Source organism: Rhinolophus hipposideros (genome assembly GCF_964194185.1).
Source record: "Rhinolophus hipposideros genome assembly, chromosome: 5".
NCBI lineage: Eukaryota > Metazoa > Chordata > Mammalia > Chiroptera > Rhinolophidae > Rhinolophus > Rhinolophus hipposideros.
In genome coordinates, this window is record NC_138051.1 from 47,889,308 (window position 1) to 47,917,079 (window position 27,772).

The following is a 27,772-nucleotide window of genomic DNA, read 5'->3' on the forward strand; positions in this document are numbered from 1 at the left end:
AACAAAACCTCACAGATATGTTAAAAGAACAGTCACTGAACTATAGGATTTCCAACAGCCATGATGTCTAATTAAGCAAACCATCACTCTGTAAAAAGTAACATGCTCCCTGGGTGACACAACAATAACTCAAAACTCCTCCATTATCCATGAAATATATTTTTGGATAATTAACTGTTGACTAAGTCCCATAGGTTAAAAGAAAACACTTTGGTTAATATTCTTATAATAAAATAAGTGCTCAAATTTCCAGGCTTCATAGAGTGTCAAAGATATAATTCAGTCGAGTAAAAGCTCATAATTATATCCTCAATTCTCTACCAGGATTCATAATTATACTTGTTTAGACAAGAAAGTTTGTTCAGAAGAAGAAATAAACACATGTGAAAATGATCTCAATATATAGTTAACTAAAAAATAAAATAGGATGTAAATTTAAACCATTTGATAAAGTTTAAAAATTAGATACGTCAAAATGTTAATAATGTATCAAACCATCTATCAAAAGGATCAGTGAAAAGTGTGTGTGTGTGTATGTGTGTGAGTATAGAGGGTGTCAAAAAATGTATACACATTTTAAGAAAGGAAAAAGCTGTATTAGAATTACACTGACGGGAACCACTTTGAGCACCTCTTGTAGTTGCAGAAGTCAAAACATGACTTGCAATCATCTTTTGTTTTTGGTATATATTGAGTATTACAATTTTAATACAGTTTTTTCCTTTCTTAAAAAATGTATACTTTATTGGCACCCTCTCTATATATGTGTATACACACACACACACACACAGAGATAAAAAATAAATATGGCAAAATGTTGACAATTGATGAATCTAGGTACAAGGTACATGTATGAGTGGTGATTATACTAATTTGAAACTTTTCAAATATTTGAAAAATTTCCAATTAAACTAAGTAAATACATAAAATAAGAAATAGTTACAATGGCTATTTATGGTGGCAAATTAGGCATTTTAATTCCTTTGATTTGAAAACATTTATAATTTTCTGTAATAAATTTGTATTGTTTAACCAGACTTGAAAAAAATATATTTTTTAAAGGCAAAGTTTTCTCTTCAGTAGCTATTAACACTTAGATTTGATTTTCTTGTTAACAACTTGATGTGATTCTTCAGTTATTTTCAATCTTGGCTCTGTTACAGACAAAGCAACACTTATCTAAGACACAGAGTGAAACAGCTTTGAGGTAGTCCCTCTTTTCTTGCATTACCTTATTTTCCTGCACAGAAGTAGAGCACAGTAAATGAGGATAAATGGTCTCTTTAAGCACTCTTCCATCAGCAGGGTATATGCTTTTTGAAAGCCCACTGCGTGGCAAAAAATAAAAAGCAAAGTTTACAACTTTGGGGTCCTTTATTCGTTTTTTTCCCCTCCCACTTTCAAAAGCCGGATGGTACCATTCAAGTTTCTAAATTCTAGTTAGAAATTGTTGGGTTAATAATTACAAGTGACTTTTTGAAAACCCAGCACCAGCTGTACAAGTTATACATGGTTAATCTCATTCCTTCCTCCCCTGCTGTTTTATACAAAGGCTGAAGCCTACCAAGCCCAGAGTAAATCTTCTAGTGCCAAAGTTGTTTTGTTCTGGTTTTTGATCATGGGCAGCATGCAGGGATTTTTCCATAATAAACCTCCCAAAGTTCATTTTCAACCTGAATGTTTTGTATACCGCTCCCATCTGAGCCCACCTGTTCAGCAGCTGATAGATGTAACTGTGACCATCTTCTGTCCAGATGATGATTCTGTGAGCAGCAAGCACCTCTCCACCAGCAAAGAACTGCCTACTTCTAGTGACTTCAGTGCATAGAAGGGAAAAATCACAGTAATCATAAACCTAAAACACAAAATGAATGGTGCATATTAACAAAAGCTTTCAGTCTAATCTGCCAATGAGATGAAAGATAAATTGTGCTTATCAAGACTATTGAGATGACAGCATTAATGCAACAATATATTAAGTATTGATGACAGGCCACACTGTACTCATGAATCAAGATATCTTACTAGTACTTATTTTTTCATATGTATCCTAAGGTAAGTTTCAGTGGATAAACTTTATTTAGCTGTCTCATTCCAAAAAGTGTCCATGAAACACAAGAGACCAAAAAATCCCCAAAATCTCCACATAATTTTATCATTTCCATACAGATGGTCCAACTTTAACATTTGCAAAATTTATTACACAAAAAAGGTTTATACAGCAGAAATCCTTTGTTAGACCATACACTTTGCATTTTCACTTAAAATACATCAGCATGTAAGTAAGACAACATTGTGTTGTTAACTGAGCCAGGTATGTCAAACATTAAAAGAAAAAAGGATGCTATCAAGTGATGGTAACTTTGTTTGTTTCTTCTTGGAGACATCAATGAATAGATTTACAAGAAAGGTATACATATTCCCTAAAAACAAATGTAGTGACAGAGCAGGAAAAGAAAAAAAAAAAATCTATAAATGAGATCAATTTAGATAGGTGAAAAGTATGAGTTTTCTTTTTAATTCTAAAATTTAGGGAAGCACCAACTTTTGAAAATAATCTAGAGATAAACGCTCAGTATTAATATGGTTTGTTATTAATAAAAGGAGCATATACTACTACTTACATAATATCCTGAGAAGCAAAACAGCTGAGGAATGGAAAACTAATAAAGTCATTCATAAAAGATAGGTCATCCATGCTCGGGTAATAACGTTATAAAGAGTTTGTATCGCATTTAAATCATATTCGTATAATTGTTGCACTGAACAAGAAAAAAATATATTTCTATATCACTGGTATTTATTATGTTATTTTATAATACCTTCCAACATTTAGAAAATACCACCAATAGAAGTCTCTCTGTATACGTGCAAAATCGTATTGTCCGGCAGTTCAGTGAGTTGAGAAATTTGGATTCCTTTTCATAGATATCTTGCTTTTCCTTCAAAATGAATGGAAACATTTTAGTACTAGTTCTAGGTAATTTATGTGACTGTATCAGAAGATTTGCTCCCCTGAGCTCCTGAAATAGAGCACACCATTATTATAAAATGAAAAGTACTCCAGTTTTCCTTTTAAGTTTTCTGAACTAAAAAGTTCCTTTACAAAAGAATGCACGAACAGGCAATCCATATGGATTCAAGGATTCATTACATACAATCATTCAACAAACATCCTGTGGGGGGATGAAGCAGGATGCTGAGAAAGTAAAGATAAGAATAAGTTACTGACTTTCAGACATGGCAGAAATATAACCCTCCCTCCCCCACCCCCCAAAAAAAGAAAGAAAATAATTTTTTAAAAACCCTGTGGTATCTTAATCACAATAATAGAAAAAATATACAAAGGGCTTTGAAAAGATAGAAGAGTGGCCAGCATAGAATACATAGAATGCTCTAGTCTCAGTTTCTGAAAATGACGGGTGTGTGTTTCTTAGGCTCAGATTGCAATACGATTCCTAGACGTCTTCCATGAAGGCATTCCTAAGGACAGCCCAGCGCTCCATGGGACAACCAAAACAATTTTGTCACCAAAACAAATACTATGACTGTTCTCTCGTCCATCACTTCACCTTGGAGCCTGATGCTAGGGGGCAGGTGAATGAACATCCTGGACCCCCAGTGTACGTGACCCCTAGCTGTTCATCGTCATCTATCTCCCTGCCACCACTCACACCCAGAAGAAACGGGGTCTTCTACTGTAAGGGACAGAAAGATATTCTCCTATGACTTGCATTTTCAATTAAAAATGTACTCAGTGTGTGTGTGCACGTGTAGATAAAAACATTTGTATATACCTGGAGAAAAGGATGAAAGAACACAATCTAACTGTTCCCAACGCCCACCCCTGGCATTGGAAGCAGGAAAAGGGATGGGGGAAGTACCTGGAGGTAAAATGTATACCCTTCTGTATTATTTTAACTTCTAACAGTAAGCATTTAATATCCTTGTAACTTAAAAAAAAAAAAAATTCAATAAACACGCTTGAAACTAGAGAAAAAAACAGTTTCACAAACCGACCTGAATGCTGCTGATAGATGAAGAGAGATCCCACACTTTGAGTTCCCCAGCTACTGATACGCCCAAGAGAGAATCTTCTGTAAAAACCGCAAAGGTTGCATGTCAACTGGCCATTGCTAAAACTGGTTGCTTTAAAGATTATTTCAGTCACTTAAGGATTATGCGGGGATATTAGATGGAAATACTCTGCTTAGTTGTTTTTTTTAAAACAAAGATTTTACATCACATTTTAAATTTGTTTTAAAATTTCAACATGACCCCCCATGGAATAAGAGAGCACCACTAAAGGCAGAACCGCATTTCAACCATCATTTTGGCAATATTACACTTCCTAGTTCAGAAATCAGTAAGGACCCAGGCTTCCTTTTCCTGTGCAGTCGCTCATCACAGAAACTGAATTCATTACTCCATCTAGAAGATACAGCAGGACAAAAGTTCCAAGCGTCCTGCTAATCCACAACAAACAAATACCTGCTTGTCACTTTTAAAATGTACCAAGCAAAACTGGGTGGTGGAAAGACAGATTCTCTTCTTTCCACTCCGTCTTAGCCTCTCGCTAAATTTCCAATAATTTGAACCCCTGGCCTGGGTATGCTCAGTTTTTCTTGATCTGCCTTAGGGAACTACCCCCACTAACAGGTAAACATAAAGAATCATTCTAAACTCTTGCCCAATAATTTAACAAATGGTTCCGAACTGATAGTTTTTACATGCAATCTTAGTCTCATATAACTATTACCTTGAATTCTCACAGAGTGGACAATGCACATGCAGTTGATCCAATCAGGAGACTGACACGATGTAAAAGTGTGAACAAGAGTCAAAGTTTTGGCATCAATTATAAGAATGTCTTGATATTCTCCACAGCACAGAAGCCAGCCTTCTCCTGTCATCCGGAATGAGCAGTGGTAATACTATGCAAATGGAAATCAAGCAAAAATTTAATTATCACTTGCAACTAACATGATATCGGCTGTGGCAGGAACTTCTCTGGATTTTCGTGTTATCATTTATTCAATTAAGGTATTACGATGAAGAGCAACTAAAATTTCTTTTAGTTCAGTTATTCCATACTTCTAAAGTGTTGATTTTGCTCTTTAGTCTCATTTATATCTCATCGTTTTTCTAGAGAAAGGGGGATCTTTGGTGAAGAAGGACTCTTATTCCAAATCATGGAAAGTTTACAAGTGTACTATTTCTGGAGTGCTGTGTAGAACGGAACAAAAACAAAAACCAGGCTCCTTTTCCAAGCAACATTGCTACATGGTGAAAAGAAATAAAAGTGTTTGAAGAGCACCTGAAGCAATTCTTGTGCCAAGTAAGTTCTGACAATGATTTTTATTAAAGATTGAGTAATATATTCTACCCTTGATGACCTCTCACTGAGCAGGGTTTTGGTCCCAGAAAGGAGTATGTGCACGTCGCAATGCAGGTCATGCATGCTAAAAGCAATGAGTAAAACATGAAAAACGCTGTCAGCACCATTGGAATCATGCAACTACCTTACATAAGTGCTTGGCGTCTATCTACCAAAAGCCAAAATCAGTTTTAAATATTGGAAAGTGATTATACAAGTTATGGCTATGCCTTTAGCTCTCTTTTCATAAATAAGAAATTAAGAACCTATCCTCCCAAAAAAGGTTGATATTGGAAATAAGGTAAAAAACAAAACAAAACAAACCAATAAACCCTTTTTCTGCTTTATAAAACAGCGTGTCATTGAAACAGAATCTCTCTGTGTGTTTGTGTCTGTGCTTATTTTGTGAGTGTGCCTAAGGAAAAATATAAAATTGTCTTTCAGATTTATCTATGTTGAGAGATACAGAAATAAAAGACTCAGAAAAAAAATTGGCTGAGCAACAACTTTGGGGAAGAAAAAAGTCAAAATAACAGATGAAAATGGACGATATTCTACTTCAATGACAAAATAAAAAATTCAAGAAAAGAACGTCCTCCAAAGGACATTTCTTCAAATGGGTTTACAGTAGTGTGCTGAAGGAGCTGTAGGAGCCAGAACGGTTCGGAAGGAAGTGAATGTACTTACACAGATTGCAGTGTGCCTGTAAGGTAGTGTGGCCTTCTCCACGCACTGTCCGTTGGTGGCATTCCAAATACACATCTCCCTAGCAGAGATAACTTTGTATTATTGTCTGTCATTTCCACTCAATTGGCTGGAATAATTTTTGTGCCACCAAGTTTTTCTTTAGTGCTACACTTAAATGCAGCTTGATCGTTTATGTGGCTTTTTGTTACAGATTACTGGGCAAGAAAATGTTGTAGTCGTTAGCAGGGATGACATACTGTACCTATGTCTTTTGGTTTGGGTAATTACACCCTGTCGCCAGCCTACAAGACTTACCTTAGCGCCAACCTGAAATACAAAAAATTGTGGGGATACAGGCATCACAGCTTGTTAGAGTGACAGTACAACAATCTTTCCATGGAAACTGCATCCTCTTGAAAACGGTTTATTTCACTGAACTTAAACTACATATTCTGAAAAGCATAATGCATCAACTGCTGCATCTTGCGGAGCTCAGGTATCATTGTTTTAAAAAATAAACAGTGCCACCAAGAGGCCACATTTGGTCTATCATTGGTAGGGTTTATTTTTTTGCTTCTGAAATCCTGAAATCATCCTTGTCACTTAATGTCTAGAAAATTCTCATCGTTTAGAAAGCTCTGACTTGGTTACATGTATGTTGCAAAGAGATAGACACAGTTATGAAATACAGCTACAAAAATACATCCAGTGTAAGACAGTTTAAATCTCTATGATTTCTATCCACAAAAACCAGAATGGTTGTTTCAGGATTGTTTGGTAATATTCTTCTATTTTGAGAGCTTCAACATACAAGCAAAATTTTCCTTTGAAGAAAAATGAAAGCTTTATTGCCTTTAACGGAGAAGCTGCTGTTAAGAAACAAAAGATATGAACTGATAATGTTAAAGGCATTTGGTCATTTGCAAGCTATTTTGTTTTTCTACTCAAACATCGGGACTCAATCTCCAAATCAGTGATTCTCAACCTGGGGTGATTTCCCCCTCCCACTCCACCACAAGGACATTTGAAATGTTTAAAGATATTTTGGGGTTGTTACAATTTAGGAACACACTACTGACATCTAGTGGAGAAAGGCCAAGGTGCTAGACGTCCTATAATGCATATGATGGTCCCCCACAACAAAGAATCCTCCAGTGGTCCAAATGTTATTAGTACTGAGGCTGAGAAACCATGTTCTAGAAAGAAAATATTCATTTTTTAATCTGTTTATATTCAACCTTATTCCAAAAATAACTGAGGCATGTAACTCAATAACAGGAAAAAATGTGTAGTGTGTGTGAAAAATAAGACTGAGAAATGTAGAAATTTAAAAAAATGTATCTCAAAGGTAAAGAAATATGTCAAAAGTAAAAAAATAGAATTTTAAGCAGTCATCAATGTAACATTTTATCTCTATAAGGCATTTGAGTGTATCAGTGTGGTTCTCAGCTCTAGCTGTACATCAACAATCACCTGTGAATATTTCAGAAATTAGCCTCAGAGATTCTGATTCCATTGATGTGTGTTGGGACCCTCACCTGTGGGGTTTTGAAAAGCTCCTGGTCAGTTAACCTGTTTTTAGGTAAGTCTACCTCCAAACTAGTGATTCGAAACTCTGGCTTTATATTAGAATTGTCAGAGAGCTTTTAAAAAACACTGATGTCTGGGACTCAATCCAGACATCAAACCAGGCTAATTAAATCCCATTTTCCAGGGTTGGAGCCTGGGAATCAGTAAAAGCTCCCCCAGTAATACTAATGTTTCTAGACTCTCTTGAATTCCAATGCTTTCGCTGTTTTTTGCCTATCTTATTTTCTATTTTAAATATGAAAAAATACAGTATCACAAAACAAAAAGAAATTTTTTGCCTATGAATTCTATTTAAGAAAAAAAGAAAAAGCAAATTTGTTTTGTATCAAAAGTAGCATTGACATTTTAGCTGGAACTGTACAATATGCATAACACATAATAAGAAAACATGAAAATTAGCTATTAAAATGCATATTGTTCTTTTTAAGTACTGTTCTTCATTTGTACATAGATTAAAAAACTTCTAATTATAAAAGATAAATTTGACAATATCCAAAATTTTAAAACTTAACTTTTTTTTATTTTAATGAAAAGAAAAACGGAGGCAAATATCTGTAACTTATAAAATTAGAAAACTTAAATGCCAACCAAAAGTTCCTTTTGAGAAAAGGCCTTTTTTTCTTATTCAACTCTACATCCCCTTCTCAACACCTCACTAAAAATTCATTCAGTGGACAAATCAATCAGTCATCACTCTTTCAGAAAAATACACTATTTTCTCTTAGCCCTATTCCTAATTCCTACTCTCATATTTGTGTGCTTATAACATTGCTATTACTTTGCTCAAATTTTAATGAAGTGTTTACATGGAGAGGAGATAAACATGAATGTTTCATTTGCCATCTTGAATTGGAAATCCATTATATTCTTCAAACTCTGATTTCTCTTGCTTGCACTACACTTTTGGATTTCCTTTGGCATTCTCAGGTTCCTCTTCTTCTGTCTGTTTCTTAAATGTTGGCATTCCTTAGATTTCTCTTTTAGGCATTCTTACATTCTCACATTTCACACTCTCTAGCTGAATTATTTAGTCCCATGACTTCAGGTAGAGTCTATATGATGTTGGAAGCCCACACCTGTTCTGAGCTCTAGATTTCCATATGCAACTCTCAGATGTCTCCACCTGGATGACTAGCAGGACTGCACACTTCTCGTGTTCAAAACAAAACACAACATCCTCCCTCCTTTATACCCTATTCTCAATGAATGGTGTCGTCACCATTGAGTTTCCCAAGTTATTCTTGACCTCGCTGCCCTAAATGTAGGGGACTTGCTACCCCAAATATGTTCTCTGAAACAGTAGCATCAGCAGTGTCCAGGAATGTGTTGGGAATGCAATCCTCGAACCTTAGCCCAGACCTACTGACCATATCTTCAGGAGTGGGGCTCAGAAATTTGCATATAAACAAGCTCTGCAGGTGATCTTATGTCAGCTCAGGTTTGAAGAGCACTGTCCAACAAGCCTGAGTGACTGCTTCTCTCTCTAATATTATCTCTTACTGGTGACTGAAAGTTTTATTAATAAGTAAAAAGATCCTCTTTAGGGGGCTGGCCCTGTGGCTCAGGCAGTTAGAGCTCCATGCTCCTGACTCTGAAAGCTCCCAGTTGGATTCCCACATGGACCAGTGGGCTCTCAACCACAAGGTTGCCAGTTCAATTCCTGGAGTCCCGCAAGGGATGGTGGGCAGCGCCCCCTGCAACTAAGATTGAACATGGCACCTTGAGCTGAGCTGCCGCTGAGCTCCCAGATGGCTCATCTAATAAATCTTTCCCCACCCACTTACTTTTAATTTTTCCATGTCTTTATGTTGTTTTTTGTTTTGTCTTGTCTGACAATCTCTGTAATTTAACTGGAGGGTTTAGTCCCTTCATATAATTTAGATTGCTGTTTTATTCAGAGTTATTTCAACTATCTTATTTTGTGCTTTCTAATTGTCCTATTTATTTTTGTCTTCTTTGAATTAAACTTTTTTCTTTTTTTTAAGTTAGAAGTTACTCTGTATTCTATTTCTTTTCTTGTATTATTTTTTTTATTTTATCTGTTCTTTTAGCAGCTACCTTGGAAATATCGCCATGCACATCTAGCTTAAAGTCTAAAGTAAATCAACACCTCTTGATTAAGTTACCTACCTATATAAAACCAGAATACATGGAATCTGATCATTACACTATTATATGCAATTATCCATTAGGATTGTGTAGGGGTAAGGTGGGGATGGGAAGTGTACATAAACATTATAGTGTCTTATAGTCTGTCTTTATTTAATTTTTTAAAAATATTTGCTGTGTTTTGTTCAATATTCCTTCTTCCATCTGATTTTCCTTCTGAAATCGTTCTTACAGAAGAATGTAATTTAAAATTCAGTTCTTCGCTTGTGCACTGTTGGTGGGATTGCAGATTGGTGCAGCCTCTATGGAAAACAGTATGGAGGTATCTCAGAAATCTGAAAATGGAACTACCCTATGATCCAGTAATTCCACTCTTAGGCATCTATCCGGAGAAATCCAAAACGCCAATTCAAAAATCTGTATGCACACCTATGTTTACTGCAGCACTATACACAATAGCCAAGACATGGAAACAACCAAAATGCCCATCGGTAGATGACTGGATTAAGAAACTGTGGTACATTTATACAATGGAGTATTATGCAGCCATAAAGAAAAACAAAATCTTACCATTTGCAACAACATGGATGGATCTAGAGAACATTAAGTTAAGCGAAATAAGTCAGAAAGAGAAAGACAAGTACCATATGATCTCACTTATATGCGGAATCTAAAGAAAAGAATAATTGAATGAACTAATCAGAAACAGTTTTGGGGACAAAGAGGAAAAACTGAGGGTTGTTAGATGGACGGGGGAGTGGGGATAAGGGGATAGGTGAGGGGATTAGAAAACAGTCGTTAACCAAAAAATGGCCTCAGGGTTTTTGAAAAATAATTTGGGGAACGTAATCAATAATGTTGTAAAGATTTTGTAGGGTATCTGATGGACACGTGTCCCATTTGGGAGACCACCTCAGGGAAGATGTAGATGCTTGATCAATGTACTGTACACATGAAGCTGAACAATAATGAATGCCAACTATAATTTTATATATATAATGTGATGGCTCGGTGCGATGTCGGAGGGACAGTGGATGGGGGGATGGGGGGAGGAGGGTCCACAGTGTGAGGGATATAAATGATGAACGTCTAAGTATTACCTTGTCTTGTGCACCTGAAACTAATAAAAAAAAATAGTATCATATTGGCAGAAAATCAGACAGACCAATGGGACAGAATTAAAAGCCCAGAAATAACCCCACACATATATGGACAACAATTTATGACAAAGGAATCAAGAACATGCAATAGAGAAAGGAAAATCTCTTCAATTAATGTTAAGAAAACAGAACAGCCACATGTAAAAGAATGAAACTAGACCACTTTCTTACACCATTCACAAATATGAACTCAAACTGGCTTAACATTCTGAATGTAAACCCTGAAACCATAAAATGCATCGAGGAAAACATAGGTGCTAAGCTCCTGGACATCAGCCTTAGAAGTGTTTTGGTGGATTTGACTCTAACAATAAGAGAAACAAAAACAAAGATAAACAAATGGGACCACATTAAACTCAAAAGCTTCTGCCCAGCAAAGGAAGCCATCAACAAAATGAAAACGCTACCAAATGTATGGTAGAAGGTATTTGCAAATGATATTTCTGATAAGGGGTTAATATATACAATATATAAAGAAGTAGTACAACTCAAAAATAAAAACAATAACAAAAAAAACCCAAAAAACAATTGATTAAAAAATAAATAGAAGATCTAAATAGACATTTTTCCAGGGAAGACATACAGATGGACAACAGGCACATGAAAAGATGGTCAACATCACTAATTATTAGGGAAATGCCAATCAAAACTACAATGAGATATCACCTCATTGTTAGTGATTAGAATAACCTGTTACAATGACTATAGAATGACTATTATCAAAAAGACAATAATGAGCGGTGGAGAGGATATGGAGAAAAAGGAATCCTCATTCATTGTTGGTGAGATTGTAAATTCACGCAGCCACTACGGAAAACAGTATGGAGGTTCATAAAAAAATTAAAACTAGAACAAACATATGATACAGCCATTCCACTTTCAGGTACTTATCCAAAAAATATGAAAACTGTAGTCATGCACTGTTTAACAATGAAGATACTTTCTGAGAAATGTCATTAGGTGATTTCATTGTTGTGCGAACATCATAAAGTGTACTTGCACACACAAAAAATTCAGTTCTTTATAGAGGGTCTGTTGGCAGTGATTACAAGTTTTATCAGTATATGTCTTAAATGTTACTATTTTGTGTTCATATTTTAAAGATATTTTGGCTCAAGATTTAATTCTAAGTTGACTGACATTTTCTCTCAACCTTTAGAAGATATTTCACCACTGTGTAGTTTCATTTTACTGTTGAGAAGTCAGCTCTCAGTTTATTTAACATTCTTTTGTAAATAATACCTTTTCTTACTGACCACTTTCAGGATCTTCTCTCTCTCTCTGTCTCTCTCTTACTCTCTTTTATTTTTTAGCATTGTGTCATTTCATCATCAGGTCTCCAAGTGTTTATTTCCTTTCATTTATCCTACAGTTTACTGGAATTCCTGCATCGTAGGATGTATGCATACACATTTATGCCTACACAATACTTGGGGAAAGAAGTGAAAAAACTGAGTCATGAGACAATTTTGGGTCCCCTTTGATCCTCTTGGGGGCAGAAATGCAAAGCCCACAGTCACTTCCTGGGACTTCCGAAAATGAAAAAAAAAAAAAAAACAAAAAAAAAACATCATTGTTGTTTGGGGGTACTAGGCCAAGCCTAGTAAATGTAATAATTTACTAAATTAGAATGTGTTATATTAGAATTATATTAGAATATGTTAAGTACACAGTAGCTAAAATAAGTATATGATAGGAGCAGGCCCAGTTTTGGACACCAAAGGGAACACAATTCTAGAAAATTCAAATCATATTGGAAAAGGAAGACCAAACCAGACTCCTTGGCTGTTTAACAATCATACTATATGGCTCATATAGATGAATTAATCTATCATCAAGAACATGTCCATAACCCTAGATTTTTTTTCCGGAAATTGACCACTATAGACAAAAACTTCAAGCTGGAACTCAGTTACTTTTCAGCTCTGTTTCTCACTTAGTGTGTTTCCCCCAAAATAAGACCTAACCAGAAAATAAGCCCTTGCGTGATTTTTCAGGATGACATCCCCTGAATGTAAGCCCTAATGCATTTTTTGGAGCAAACCTTAGTTTGAAAATAAGAACTCAAGTCTTATTTTGGGGGAAACATGGTAGCTATTACTTTTCTCAGTTCCCCAAGTAGTCTCAGAAAAAAATTCACCATCCCCCTAATTCTCTAGAGTGGGAATAAATATTTCAGCATGTGTCACAGGCTTTATGGCATCCCTATTGTATGGAAGTTATTGGCCATTGTTAACAAAGAATGTACTACACATTTCACTTTAGCCTTATTCAAAATTCAATCTAAGTATAACAATTATGGCTTTGGAGAATAGGTACTTCTTTGATATCAGTTCCTCTAGCCATTTTATTATAAATTATTTAGTTTCCACAAGTTGGCCACTTGATTCTTCCTTCTTTTGGTTCTCAGAATTCAGAGCCATATAATTTTTCCTCAGATTAAAATCAAAAGAGGGGTTCTTTTGTTTCAACCAGTAACCCAATCCTTTATTCACAAATACATGCTAACTTGATTCTGCATTCCTGAGTACACTTTGGCAAATAACTCATCAGTGGAGTCTAGTTCCTAGTAGCTCTTCCATCAGTGGAGCTTTTTCTTACAACTGAGTTCTGTTTCATCAGAACAAACCTCATTTCTATGAAATGGCACCCAAATCACCGTCTATGTTCCTTTCCCTTCTCTCTCCCACCATTCCACTTACAATTGAATTCTCTCCCTTTCCTGTTCATTTTATAATGTCAGACAAGTGCACAACATGAAGACTGCAACTATTAAATTGTTTCACAAAACTATGAAAGCTTGGATAGGTTTGCTTAAAAGCTCAATGTGCGTTACTACATGAAAAAAGACAAACACCCAGACTTCCATTTTTAATTCTATGATAGGTGGCATTTGTCAGTATCCTTTATACAGTTAGTCTGCCACAAAGCCTGATACACACATTGGGATATTTAAACATTAGGAGTCAGTATTAATTATATTCCTTGGGACGATCACACAAATTATTCAACTATTCAAGATCTAAATTGTCTTGTATGTCAAAGGAACATGTTAATCACTAAGGTTTCCTTCGGCCTTAGCTGAGATACTAGAATTCTGTATCCCATCAGTTTTTAAAAATGGAGAGGAAATGGAGACAAATACAAAGTCCCACACACCGTACCTACCCATTTTCTGCAGCACTAACGATATAGGGCTGTTTAGAGAAGTCTCTCGCTCTTGCCAAACACGTTACTGAAGCCAAATGACCAAACAGAAGTTCTTTTGCTGAAATCTGTAAATGATGAGAGTAAGCTTTTAAACAGCTACAAACTTTCAGTTGAAAATATAAACATGACATTACACATACAGAGGTGCCAAAAAAAATGTATATCATATTTTAAGAAAGGAAAACTATTAAAGTTGTAGTACTCAATACCGTGTTTCTCCGAAAATAAGACCTAGCTGGACCATCAGCTCTAATGTATCTTTTGGAGCAAAAATTAATATAAGACCCGGTCTTATTTTATTATAAGACCGGTCTATAATATAATATAGTATAAGATAGTATAAGACAGTATAAAAGATAGTATAAGGTAGTATAAGATAGTATAAGATAGTATAATATAATATAATATAATATAATATAATATAATATAATATAATATAATATATAATATAATGTAACCGGGTCTTATATAAGACTGGGTCTTATATTAATTTTTGCTCCAAAAGATGGATTAGAGCTGATGGTCCGGTTAGGTCTTATTTTCAGGGAAAAACAGTATATACCCAATAACAAAAGATGAATACAAGTCATGTTTGACTTCTGCAATTACAAGAGGTGCTCAAAGTGGTTACCGTCAGCCTCCAGACACTTCTGATTATGGCAAATTACTGCTTGAGCAATGTTGAACAAAATGTCCACTTGTATACTCGTACATTTTTTTGGTACCCCCAGTATATTCACAACTATGATAAGGAAATCCTGTTATATTATGTTTTTGCTGAACATAAGTTTTAGGAAACATGGCATATCAAAACCCACACAATAATACACTTCTAAATAAAGGCATTGTGTTGTACAAATTGTATGTGTTTGTTTTTGGTTTTGTATCCATCATGAAACCTAGAAGACTGCCAGACCTGTTTTACAACATCTAGGTGTTAAATATAAAAGTCAGTGTTGATATTTATTATGCACAAGTGTGCCTCAAATGATAGAATATTAATATGCACATTTCAGAATTCAGAAATTAGTTTATAAAGCACAAAGAAAAGATCTTTTTGTAACCTTTATAATACCTTATTTGGCTTCTTGCCTCTGAAATACTTATATTAACTTTTCTATGTTAAAAATAAAATTGCAAGTGATCTATTATTTAAAATGCCAGTGTTTTTCTAAATCTGGGAAATTAAATCTGGAGCTAAGGGCTAATCATTCCATTATCTCATTTGTGAAAGAAGTCTATTCCTCATTATTTTGTAAAACAAGATGATAAAAATCAAACTATAAAACAGAAAACATGCAAGATCCCCTAAAATGGAGAAGAGATTGTCATTAAGGGGCTAAAAATTTAATTTAAATAACTGGAAAACTTGTGGTTAATAAAATGTTTCTCATACGTCATAAAAATCTAATTTCCAAATAAATTAACATTGTTTTTTTCTGAACTATGCAAACACAGATGTATGTAGATGATAACCCAACCATATCAATGAGGACAAATCATTGTTCTCTGCCTTCATCTTATTTCTATCATAATCAGAAATACTTCTTTAAAAAGTCTGTTATCAGACTAAATTTCTAGTTCTACAAAGAGAGTTTTGTGGTTGATCAGAATCACTTACAACCCAAGTTCTGACTCTACCTTTTTCCCTGAGAAATCTAGAAAGTTCTATCTCAGAAACACATGATATGTTTCCCCATCATCACATTTGGGAATGCATACTCCTATGAATTTAACCCCATTTCAATATATTGCAGATCAAATAAAGTAATGAATTGCTTAATTTGCAAATATTCCCTCCTCCAGAGAAAATCCACTATGGACAAAATATCTGAATGGAACATCATTGCCTTTCACACAAAGTTCTGATTCTGCTACTAAACTCCCACATGTAGTTGAGTAACATGTGACAATTCACTATCTTTCCTCATTTTATCATATTTTAGAACTGCTGTGAAGAATAACAAAAGCATTCTACAATCACACCTTGTCATTGTTATGATGAAATCCAGGAGATGTTTACTGCTATTCATTGACTCTACCTCTGTGAAGCATGGCTCCCCACCCCCCTCCCCACCCCAGGTACTTCCAGTAGCACAAATGGGAAAGGGAAAAGAACACGCAAGTTGAAAAGCATCTACCATAGTCCTGGTACTTGTGCAACTATGAACAGTGTTTAATCACCATTTCACAGGTGAGGAAACGGAGGTTCAAAGAATATAAATCATTTGTCCAATAACAAAGAGTTGGTAAATATCACAGCTAGAACTTGACCCAGATATCTCCACTCTTTTTTTCTATACAACATCAATGTTCTTCATTTTGTCATTGTTATGTTTCCTTCTGAGTATTGAGCAGGAAGAAAATAGAACATTCCAATACTAAGGGAACATATCTGAGAAGGTGTTCTACTCATCTTTACTTGCTTGAAGGTGTGATAGATACCAGCAATCAATACCAGGAGACTCAAGTGAGGAAGTTCCTAGCACGGGACTTGGAGGAGCTCCTCATTGGTAGACCTCACAAAGTTCTGGGGAAACTAGAGGGCTCTGGGAGTCCGACCCTGAGCCTGAAAGCAGCATGCATCACCTAGGCATGTGATGAGAAGCCCAGCACAGGGAGACTTATTCTCCAACCTCTCTGCACCCTGCCATCTCACCAACCATAGTCAGGTAAAGACTGAGATGTCCTCTGATGAATATGTGGATATCCCAAGATGTCCAGAACTTAAATCACCTTCTTTCCCTCCCTATTCTCTAATCCCCTCTATTCCTTATACAAATACCCCTGATACCATTATCCAACCAGTCCGACCCATCACCCAAACCCCCAAATCTGAAAGGTGTCCTTGACTGTTCCTGCTCCTTTACCCCACATCCAACTGTTGCTCAGTTCTGTCTGTTCTCTCTTCTTAACAGCTTTCCAGGTTTCATCTCCTCTCCGGTCCTCTTACCACTGATTTGGTTCATGCTCAAAAACTTACTTGACTAAAAAGCTATAGGAGTCTGCTACTTATAATCCTTGTCCCTTATCTCATGTCTCCCTCCCTTGAATATGCCCATCACATTAATACCCAGTGATAGTCTGAATCATAAATATTACGTTGGTGAAAACGTAATTGCGGTTTTTGCAACTGTTTTTCATCTTTTAAATCGCAATTACTTTTGCACCAACCTAATATAATAAAATAGTGTTATGTCATCTCTTTGCATGAAACATCCTCAAATCCCTTAATAACATCACTTTTAATTAGCATGTAGTGTTAGCTCTTGCTCTTAAAAAAATCTAAACTCCTCAGCATGTCAGATTCCACACTGGGTCTGCTCCATCTTTTCCAGATGTGCCTTTCACTTCTAGCTTACCCTCTATCTTCGAGGCCTACTCACCTACTTTTACCAGTTCCCTGAAGGTGAAATATTCATGTTTTTCACACACATTTATTCTCTGTCTGCAGTCTCCTCCCACCTTCTTTTCCTATTCACATCGTGTGCGTCCTTTAGAACTCAGATCAAACATCACCCTCAGAAAGCCTTTCCCTTCAGAACCACAATGAGATACCACTTCACTCTGATTCGGATGGCTATTACAAAACAGAAAATAATAAGTGTTGGTGAGGATGTGGAGAAATTGGAACCCTTGCACATTACTGGTGGGAAAGTAAAATGGAACAACTGCTATGTAAACCAGTTTGGCAGTTCCCTGAAAAAATTTAAAATTGAACTACCATATGATGTAGAAATTCAACTTTTGCATATATACCCCAAAGAAGTGAAAGCGAGGACTCAAACATATATTTGTATCCCCAGATTCACAGCACCACATTAGACAAAAGGTAGAAGCAACCCAAGTGTCTGTTGACGAATGGCTGAATAAACAAAATGTGGTATAGACATACAATAGAATATTTCTCAGCCTTAAAAGGGTAGGACATTCTGACACACACTACAACATGGACAAACTGTAAGAACGTTATTCTAAGTGAAATAAGCCAGTCACAAAAGGATAAATACTCTATGATTCCACTTATACGATATATATAGATTACATATATAAATAGAGACAGAACGTACTCTACTGCTTTACAACTTCCTATTAACAAGTCTGTCTCCTACATTAGACTCTGAGAAACTTGAGGGAGGGATTTACACCTAGAACAAAAACAAACAAACAAAAAAGTCTGTGTAACTTGTCTAATGACTGCATACATAAGTAAGTGTTCTTAGGTTTGTTTTTCTTTCCACTTTACATGGTGGCAAGAGAGTGTTTAAGATCATAAAACCAGATGTATTCTCTTACCGAAATCCTTTTGGAGAGGGAAACGAGCTTTCCAAATGTAATATGAATTGGAAATAAATGGTTCTTCCGGGCACTTTACACTGCAACCCCTGAAACTTCCTTCTTCCCTTCCTGCTGCCCTCCCCATGACATGCTCTTTGGCTTCAAGTTGCCCTACAGCTACTTCGTCACCCACATAGTTACATCCTCTCTTACACTCTGCCATGTTCTCAATGCTTCCTTTCTTCTTCCCCTGCTCACACTATGCCTTTATTTATACATTTTTTCAAATAAAAATCAAATTAAATTACTAAGCATTAAAATATCAACAATGGACCACTCACTTGACTGTCTTACACACAGCAAGATTTGTTGGGAACTCAAAAATGCCCAGGCGTTTTGAAAAGCCTAAAGTTTTCCCTGCTAATAGTTGATCCATTGACATGGACGGGTGAGATTCACAGGACAAATAAGAGAAGATGTTCATTCTTTCTGGCCCTATGGTCAGCCATAGAAAATGTTAAGGGGAACTCTCACGTGGAAAATCTCACATTCCTACTAATCAATATCTTATTCGTGTTATTAACTTTCTCACAATGTCCTCATAGTAAGTTTCCTAAACACAAAGCTGATCCAGTCCCCTACTTAAATCTCAATGGTTCCCCTTGTTTCTTCCACCTCCACCGACTTCATTCCATTCCCACAGTTTATCTCCAACCGGGGATTTCTCACTATCAGCACTGGTGACATTTTGGATGGGATAACTCTTTGTTGTGAGGGGCTGTCCTGTTCACTACAGGATGTTTACGGTGTCCCTGGCCTCGACCCACTCGATGCCAGTAGCATCCTCCTTCCTCCAGGAGTAACAACCAAAAATGTCTGCAGACATTGCCAAATGATTCTTGGGGGATAAAATCACTCTCTATTAAGAACCACTGCTGTAACCCCAAGCAAAAGACTCCCTCCTAAGAAAAGCATGGCCTAATGTCTCCCAGGGAAGATGCAGTACTGACCACTCTCTCCTTCCAATACGTTGTGTTATAACATAACTGCACTGTATTAGCCTCTATCTTTCTTCTACTAGTCTCTTGGGCGGCCAGTACCAGGTCTTCTCATTCATGTTTGAACTCAGGTACCTAGCAGACTGCCTTACTTATAATATCCACTCAACAAATGTATGTTAAATAAATACCAGAACACATATAAAAAGATACAGAGGCTAGGATTCAAAATTTCTTAAGCTTATAGCAACACACATATTAGAAGACAACTATTCCAGCCAGAAAGTGTTACCCTTCAACATTAAAAAGAGTAGCAAGGCCTTTTAAGCCATTTAGGGGTCTGAGTTTAAACTCTAAGAGATAATAAATGTGAAGACCACCATTTTCAAAGTTCAACTGTTGCAATAATACCAGTTCCCTCTTTCAGGAATGTTCATGAACATTGAGCTGAGCTGCCCTGCTTTGCAGTTCTTGGCAGTCCTTCCGTGCTGGGAGATGTTAACTAATTACACTATAAAATAGAATTACAATTAATTGTTAATTTAGGTTTTAAAGTGACAAACTTTAAAGGCTAAAAACAGTCTTTGATTTTTAAAAGGCTACTTAATGAGGGCAGTATACTTTAAGTACATCATTAGTTTAAATGTTCAAATTGGGTCTACAGGCTGCTAGAGCTAAGCAAATATCTATTCCAATATGTTAAATGTTTATGACTTGGGACAGGGACAATTAATTGCTAATCAATGGGCCAAATCCTAGATGAGGTCAGGTTCTGAAGTAGAAGAGCGACAATAGTAAATTGGATTTAGAGCTTTTTGATGTGATCTGTAAAAATCACAAGCAAGCAGAGACTAAAAGAATAGCAAGAAGGCCACCTGACAGAAACACCCAGATAATTAAGATATTACTCATTTAGTTAATAGTGGTTTTCAAGGGTGCCCTTTGTTTAGATTAATGAGCCATAATTTTTAGAATTATACTTACATGTCTGTAGTTCAGTTACTTAAACATATAATTCAGGATATGACATTGTAAAACTCAGCATAGCTTAAAGGGTGATAATACTTAGCTGGTAGCTAAGATTAGCAATATTCATAATATAATTTTCTGATATGATCTTGATCCACCATATAATACTTCACTTTTCTCTAAATCCGGAAGTAAAACCAATTTATGACTTTAGTAAGTATCTCCCTGACAATCATGCAAACCTTCCACCGTCATTGTAGATAGAAGAAGCAAGCTATGCTCGTTTTTGTGAGCGTTGCCTGGTTCAATACGAATAGTTTTCACTAACCTTTAGTTCAGGTGATAGATTCCAGAGACAGAGCTGACCCTCTTGACTACCAGTCACAATTGTTTGCTGGTCATCAGTGATCATGATGGCAGTGATGCTGTGGGAAGGGGCCTTCTTTCCCCAGAGTGCCACCACCTGCAGGGAGGACCTCATGGTGAGAGAATCCTGGAAACACAGAGAAGGGAAGAAATGTACAGTCATCATTCTTTGATTTGAGGGAACTGATCATCTCACAAAGTGGATTTATAATGATACAAATGTGAATGATGTGTTCTCCCAGAGCTATGGGGATGGGTAGCTTCCCCACCAGTTAGAGACGGTAGTCATTAGACATTGAAATTACCATGGATCCAGCGTTAATCTGTCAAAGAGGAATGCCTTTTGTTTCCATTATTGATTACTGATGAAGAGAAGGATAGAAGCATACTGTTCACTCCACACACAGCTCTGCCTGTGTGTGATCTTGATCTCTCCAAAGCCCAGTTAGGACTCTCAAGAAGAAAAAGGTTGTCTGTATACATACTATAATTTAAAGATGGCATTGCAGACTCTCTCTCCTCAGAAATGTCACCTCAGCTAACAGATATCTAAATTTTGCTATTAAAATGTCAACCTTTTCCATAAAATCAGTGTTTCCTAGTTTTCAAAGATTGATGTATGACTGTCATCATTTCTGTCATAGTCACATTCCATCTATCCTATTTTTAATAATTTTTATTTGACCCATTTTTGTATTTAGTATCTTCCGAAGCAATGATTTTCATGAAATTACTACCTTCATATGTTAGTTACAAGGGCCTGTGTACCACCAAAAATGATCTGCAATATCACCTAGTGATATGTACATTACATTTTGTGAAACATTGAGTCACATGTTCCCCACATAGGCATTCTCTTCAGAAATACAAATAATTTGGGAATGCATAATGCTTTAAGTCCTTAAAATAAATTAATAACTTGTGTCCTGTAACTTAGTAGTATATGTTCAATCACATTAAAAGTGTCAAAGATAAAAAGGTAGGAGGAAGATACCAAGCTTACTACCTACCCACATTTGGCTTGAGAAAGTTAAGAAAATAAAAATCTTTTCTCCTGCAAGACTTCTAGTACTAAAGCATAAAAAGGGTGAGCACCAATATAAATTTTTAAAACTTATGGTACATATTATTTATATGTTAAATTACATACAGATAGACACACACACACACACACACACACACACCCCACGAGCATTGATACCATCAACACAAATTCAACATACTAGTGGGCAGTGCTTAACCCACATACTGGTTACTTTCAAAATTTGACTTGTAGTTCAGTTGTTTGGAATTCAGTAACTAGTTCCCCATGGCTCACTTCTTAGGCCAGTATATAAGTGTATGTAATCTATAATACAGCTGTACTATTCTTACTGCAGTCTCTAAGCACCATGAAAACAAGATTTCTATAGCAAATACTCTCAGCTTTGCAATTCAGAATATCAGAACCACACATATGAGGTCTCACAATTTAGTTAGCGAACGTGTTGCAACGATGTTGTGCTAACCTTTTTTTGATAACAGAGGGAGTATTCATTATGAATTTGCACCAACTGGACAAACAGTTAACCAAGTTTACTATTTGGAAGTGCTGAAAAGGCTTCATGAAAAGGTTAGACAAAAATGACCTGAACTTTTTGTCAACGATTCATGGCTCTTATATCACCACAATGTACCAGCTCACACAGCACTGTCTCTGAGGGAGTTTTTAGCCAGTAAATAAATAAGTGTGTTGGAACACCCTCCCTACTCACCTGGTCTGGCCCCCAATGACTTCTTTCTTTACCTGAAGATAAAGGAAATATTGAAAGGAAGACATTTTGACAACATTCAGGATATCAAGTGTAATACAATGACAACTCTGATGGCCATTCCGGAAAAAGAGTTCCAAAATTGCTTTGAAGGGTGGACTAGGCACTGGCATCAGTGCATAGCTTCCCAAGGGAAATACTTTGATGGTGACCATAGTGATATTCTGCAATGAGGTATGTAGCACTTTTTCTAGGATGAGTTTATGAACTTAATTGTCCAACCTCATATTAATCACAGTACTAAGCTAACCAAAGAGTTGTGGTTTCAATAACACTGTAATCTGAACTTGGACCTCTTGTGCTGCAAACACAGAGGAATAATGCATTTTATGTATTTTTTAAAGATTCATTTTAATCATTCATTTTGTGACCATGCTTGCAAATAAGCCTTGGAAATTCCAAGCAGTAAAAATCTAAGAGGAATCTGAAACTGGAGCTGAGTCATTACATGGCTCTGTTGGCTAAGAGTTTAAGTATTAATCCCACATAAGGAGAGGAAGCCCTTCCTTTTTTAATGAAATGAAACTAGAGAAACTCTGACACTATTCAGGAAGATAAGAAAGCTTATTTGCAAATCTCCCAAGAAAAATAAGCCGAAGCTAAAGCACAAAACAGGAATGGAGTAAAAAATAGCATTGTATGTAATGCCAGAATCAAACATATGCTTACAACATGAGACAGTTAATCCATTCCTATGTCTACCCAAGCGAAAAGAGAGCATATGTTTACACAAAGAATTCAAAGAGAGGTAAATGCCAACCTAAGTTTTTATACTTAGCTATCACTCAAAGTGAGGGCAATATAAAGACATTTTCTAACAAATAAGGCCTGAGAGAATACAACATTTATAGATTTTGTTGAAATAATTATGAAAGGATATACTTTATGAAAAAATACATTAAATCAAAAAGAAAGGAATAAAGTGGAATACAAGATGCAATGATAAGCAAAGAAATCAGTAAACACACAAGTAAGTCTAAATGTGCCTTATCTGTAAAACAATAATATTAATAATTTCAAGTATAATTAATTGGGAGGTTAAAAAGGTAAATTAAAGTTCTAGAAAAAGTGGAAACTGTGTTAAATTATTCTAATGTTCTTGCATGAATAAGAGGAGAGCAGAGATACTGTTTAACTTTAAATATTCTTAAGGTAAGAATTTATGACAAGACACTATTAAGAAAAAATAGTGTGTAACTTCCAAACAGAAGGGTGGTAAAATAAAAAAGAAAAAAGTTATTAATCCAATAGAAGAAAAAGAATTAAAGCAAAAAAGTATGGAAAATAGAAAATGCAAAACCAAATGGTATATTCAAACATATCAAAATTTACAATCGATGAATTAAACTTACTAGTTAAAAGACAAGGATTCTCAATTAGAATATATCTTAGGATAACTATTTACAAAAAAATTCCAACAGTATTAATACAGATAGGTTGAAAAATAAAGGGATGGACAGGATATGCCAGGCAGATAGTAATAAAAGAAAACTGTTGTAATATTGGACAACTAGGATTTAAGGTAAAAGCATTAATGGGGGGAAAGGGTCAATAAAATGTTTATATGAGTATAATGATTAAGTACATCATTCACCAGAAAGGGATTAACAGTCCCCAATCTCTAGGTAACCAACAGCAGAGCCTCAAAATAGATAAAAAGCAATCTTGCATAATTACAAAGAAAAGTCAATAAGCTTACCATTACAGAGGGAGATACATAATCAGTACATAATCAGTAATAAATAGTAATAAATAGATCAACCAGATAAAGATATAAAGATATAAAATACTTGCATGCATAATTGCATTTGTAAGTATTAAAACATTCTACTAAATCATGCATATGACATTTATAAAACTGACCATGTTAGACCATGAAAACTCTCAACATATCCCAAAGGATTAGTGTCATACAGACAACATTATCTTACCTTACTGGATAAAAATCTGAACCCATCTCCCCCAACACATATGCACACAAACACACATTTGAAATGCTCCTGCTTTAAATATTTAGAAACTCAAATATACAGAGGGTACCAAAAAAAAAAAAAAGCATGCACATTTTAAGATAACATCTCTTCAATTTTTTGGAAACCCACAGTGTGTGTGTGTGTGTATATATATATATATGTATATATATATATATATATATATATATATATATGTGTATGTATATATTCATTCTAAATGTTTCTTGGACTACCAAGAAAACACAATGAAGATTAGATTATTATTAACCAAAAGACAACGAAAATTATGCATAATAAAACTTTCCAGATGTAGGTATTGCATTAGAAAGAAAATTATAGCCTTAAATTGCATATATTTAGATGGCAAATTAATGAACTAAATGTCCAAATTAAAATCTTATATAAAAGAGCAGAGTAAATCCAAAGAATGCAGAATAAAACAAAACAAACAAGAGCATACATTAATTTATTTTTTAAAATCTACAGAACCAAAATTGAGTTCTTTGAAAAAAGAAATAATATAAGTAAATCCATGCAAGTTTGATAAAGAAGAAATTACAGACTCCAAAAAAATAACATAAAGAGAAAATGAGTGTAACCAAACATTTTAAATGGAAATATTATAAATATCTGTATGTCAACAATTTGTAATGGTTAAGTGAAATATAAATATTTTATACAAATATAAATTACTAGACTGAATGAACATGAAATATGAAACACAAATACACCTGTGACCATTAAAAATGGGAAGAGTAAAACTTTACACATACACACACACACACACACACACACACACACCATTTTAACAAAACCTTTATATTGTGTGTAATCTTGGGGAATTAGCAGGTACAATCTTTTTTTTTAATTAAAGTTTATTGGGGTGACAATTGTTAATAAAGTTACATAGATTTCAGGTGTACAATTCTGTAATACATCATCTGTATATCACATTTTGTGTTCACCACCCAGAGTCAGTTCTCCTTCCATCACCATATATTTGATCCCCTTTACCCTCGTCTACCACCCCCTCCCCCCTTACCTTCCGGTAACCACTAAACTATTGTCTGTGTCTATGAGTTTTTGTTTCTTCATTTTTTTTGTCTTGTTCTTTTGTTGTTTTCAGTTTTACATCCATAGTATCAGTGAAGTCATTTGTTTCTTGACTTTTTCTCTCTGACTTATTTCACTTAGCATAATAATCTCAAGATCCATCCACGTTGTCACAAATGGTACTATTTAATCTTTTCTTATGGCAGAATAGTATTCCATTGTGTATATATACCACATCTTCTTTATCCAATCATCCATCAAAAGACACTTCGGTTGATTCCATGTCTTGGCCACAATAAATAAAGCTGCAATGAACATCGGAGCACATATATCTTTAAGGATAAATGTTTTCCTATTTTTTGGGTAAATACCCAGGAGAGGGATTGCTGGGTTATATGGTAATTCTATTCTTAATATTTTGAGGAACCTCCACACTGCCTTCCACAGTGGCTGCACCAGTCTGCATTCCCACCAACAGTGTATGAGGGTTCCTTTTTCTCCACAGCCTCTCCAACACTTGATACTTTTGTCTTGTTGATGATAGCCATTCTGAATGGGGTGAGGTAATATCTCATTGTGGTTTTATTTGCATTTCTCTGATGATTAGTGAGGGTTGAACATTTTCTCATATGGCTATTGACCATTTGTATGTCCTCTTTGGAGAAATGTGTATTCAGGTCCTCTGCCCATTTTTCAATTGGATTGTTTTTTTGTTGTTGAGTTGTATGAGTTCCTTATATATTTTGGATATTAGCCCTTTATCGGAGGCGTTATTTGCAAAAATTTTCTCCCATTCAGTTGGTTGCCTCTTTTTTTTGTCAATGGTTTCTTTTAGTTTGATATAATCCCATTCATTTTTAAGCAGGTACAATCTTAACATATGAAAACCCAAAGGGCAGACCACATAAATTCTGTTAAGTGAAATGACAGCTCATGTAACAGCCCACTTGTATTCAAATCAGCAGATGATAGAGGAAGGGAGCAAGAAGCAAAGAAAAAAGGAACATCCCAACTAAAGCAAGCACTGGAAAAAAGTGAGTCACAGCTTAGAAAAAGAAAACAAAAAACCCGTGTTCGCTTCGGCAGCACATATACTAAAAAAAAGAAAACAAAAACCCCACAAAACCTGTCATTAGAGCCACAAAAATATGGCAGTCTTGGGGCTATTAATGTAAGGGAAAATCAACCCAAACCTCCAAAACTTCTGAGGGTTCGGTGGTAGTTCAATCCAGAACAACCGCTACCCATCAAGGTACTGACTGGTTGAATAAAAGATGATGAGAATCCCAACCTACTCTGTTTAAGAAAGCAAAAAATCAGAAAATAGTCGTGTTAGCAATTTCTAAGGCAAAGAGTTAAATAGATAGGTTTTATTGATCAAGAAAATTTGCTTTGGGGGAACAGCTCATTCCACGAATATCAGACAAATGGGATATATGTGAAGATCACAAAGCTGGTAGTGAGGAGGACCCACCTAGGTGTGCTTTAACATTCTGCTACTAGGCAACACCACTCCTAACTTTTCACCATAGCCTCTGGCATTACAACAGAAATCACCATGCCAGAGGCTATGGTGAAAAGTTAGGAGTGGTGTTGCCTAGTAGCAGAATGTTAAAGCACACCTAGGTGGGTCCTCCTCACTACCAGCTTTGTGATCTTCACATATATCCCATTTGTCTGATATTCGTGGAATGAGCTGTTCCCCCAAAGCAAATTTTCTTGATCAATAAAACCTATCTATTTAACTCTTTGCCTTAGAAATTGCTAACACGACTATTTTCTGATTTACACACAATGGGATGTATAGATGATATAATACAGAATTGTACACCTGAAATCTATGTAAATTTACTAACAATTGTCACCCCAATAAATCTAATTAATTAAAAAAAAATTGCATTTCGACCTCCACTCCTGGCGTGGCTCACTTGTGCTTCTCAGAACTAAGGAAGTGGTAGAAGAAGCAGTGCTCAGTCACACTGCTCCAAAGGAAACTGGGCATTTTCGTCCACAGGCAAGGTGTACTTTGCTTACGTCCAAGGACTCACCTGCCACCTTTTTAACTTTCCCTAAGAAACTACAGTCAGGGCAATTTGTCTAGGCGGCTGAGGAGAACTGGAGCAGAAACAAATTTGGGGAATATTTGCCAGGGAGTTAATATATCTGTAATGATTAACTAACATTATCCTGA

The 27,772-nt window shown here is 35.6% G+C and overlaps 1 protein-coding gene across 1 annotated transcript in view; it reads right to left on the reverse strand.

Annotated features, from left to right (window-relative positions):
* WDR72 (WD repeat domain 72) overlaps positions 1-27,772 on the reverse strand; it is a 203,466-nt gene that overhangs the window by 157,258 nt on the left and 18,436 nt on the right. Inside the window, exons 2-9 of the mRNA XM_081047302.1 lie at positions 20,707-20,871; positions 14,092-14,198; positions 6,065-6,143; positions 4,760-4,934; positions 4,021-4,097; positions 2,823-2,942; positions 1,710-1,855; positions 1,232-1,328 (exon numbers count right to left, since the gene is read on the reverse strand). Of these exons, the coding sequence (XP_080903428.1) occupies positions 1,232-1,328; positions 1,710-1,855; positions 2,823-2,942; positions 4,021-4,097; positions 4,760-4,934; positions 6,065-6,143; positions 14,092-14,198; positions 20,707-20,859 (954 nt within the window). The 5' untranslated portion in view covers positions 20,860-20,871. The remainder of the gene's footprint in view (positions 1-1,231; positions 1,329-1,709; positions 1,856-2,822; positions 2,943-4,020; positions 4,098-4,759; positions 4,935-6,064; positions 6,144-14,091; positions 14,199-20,706; positions 20,872-27,772) is intronic.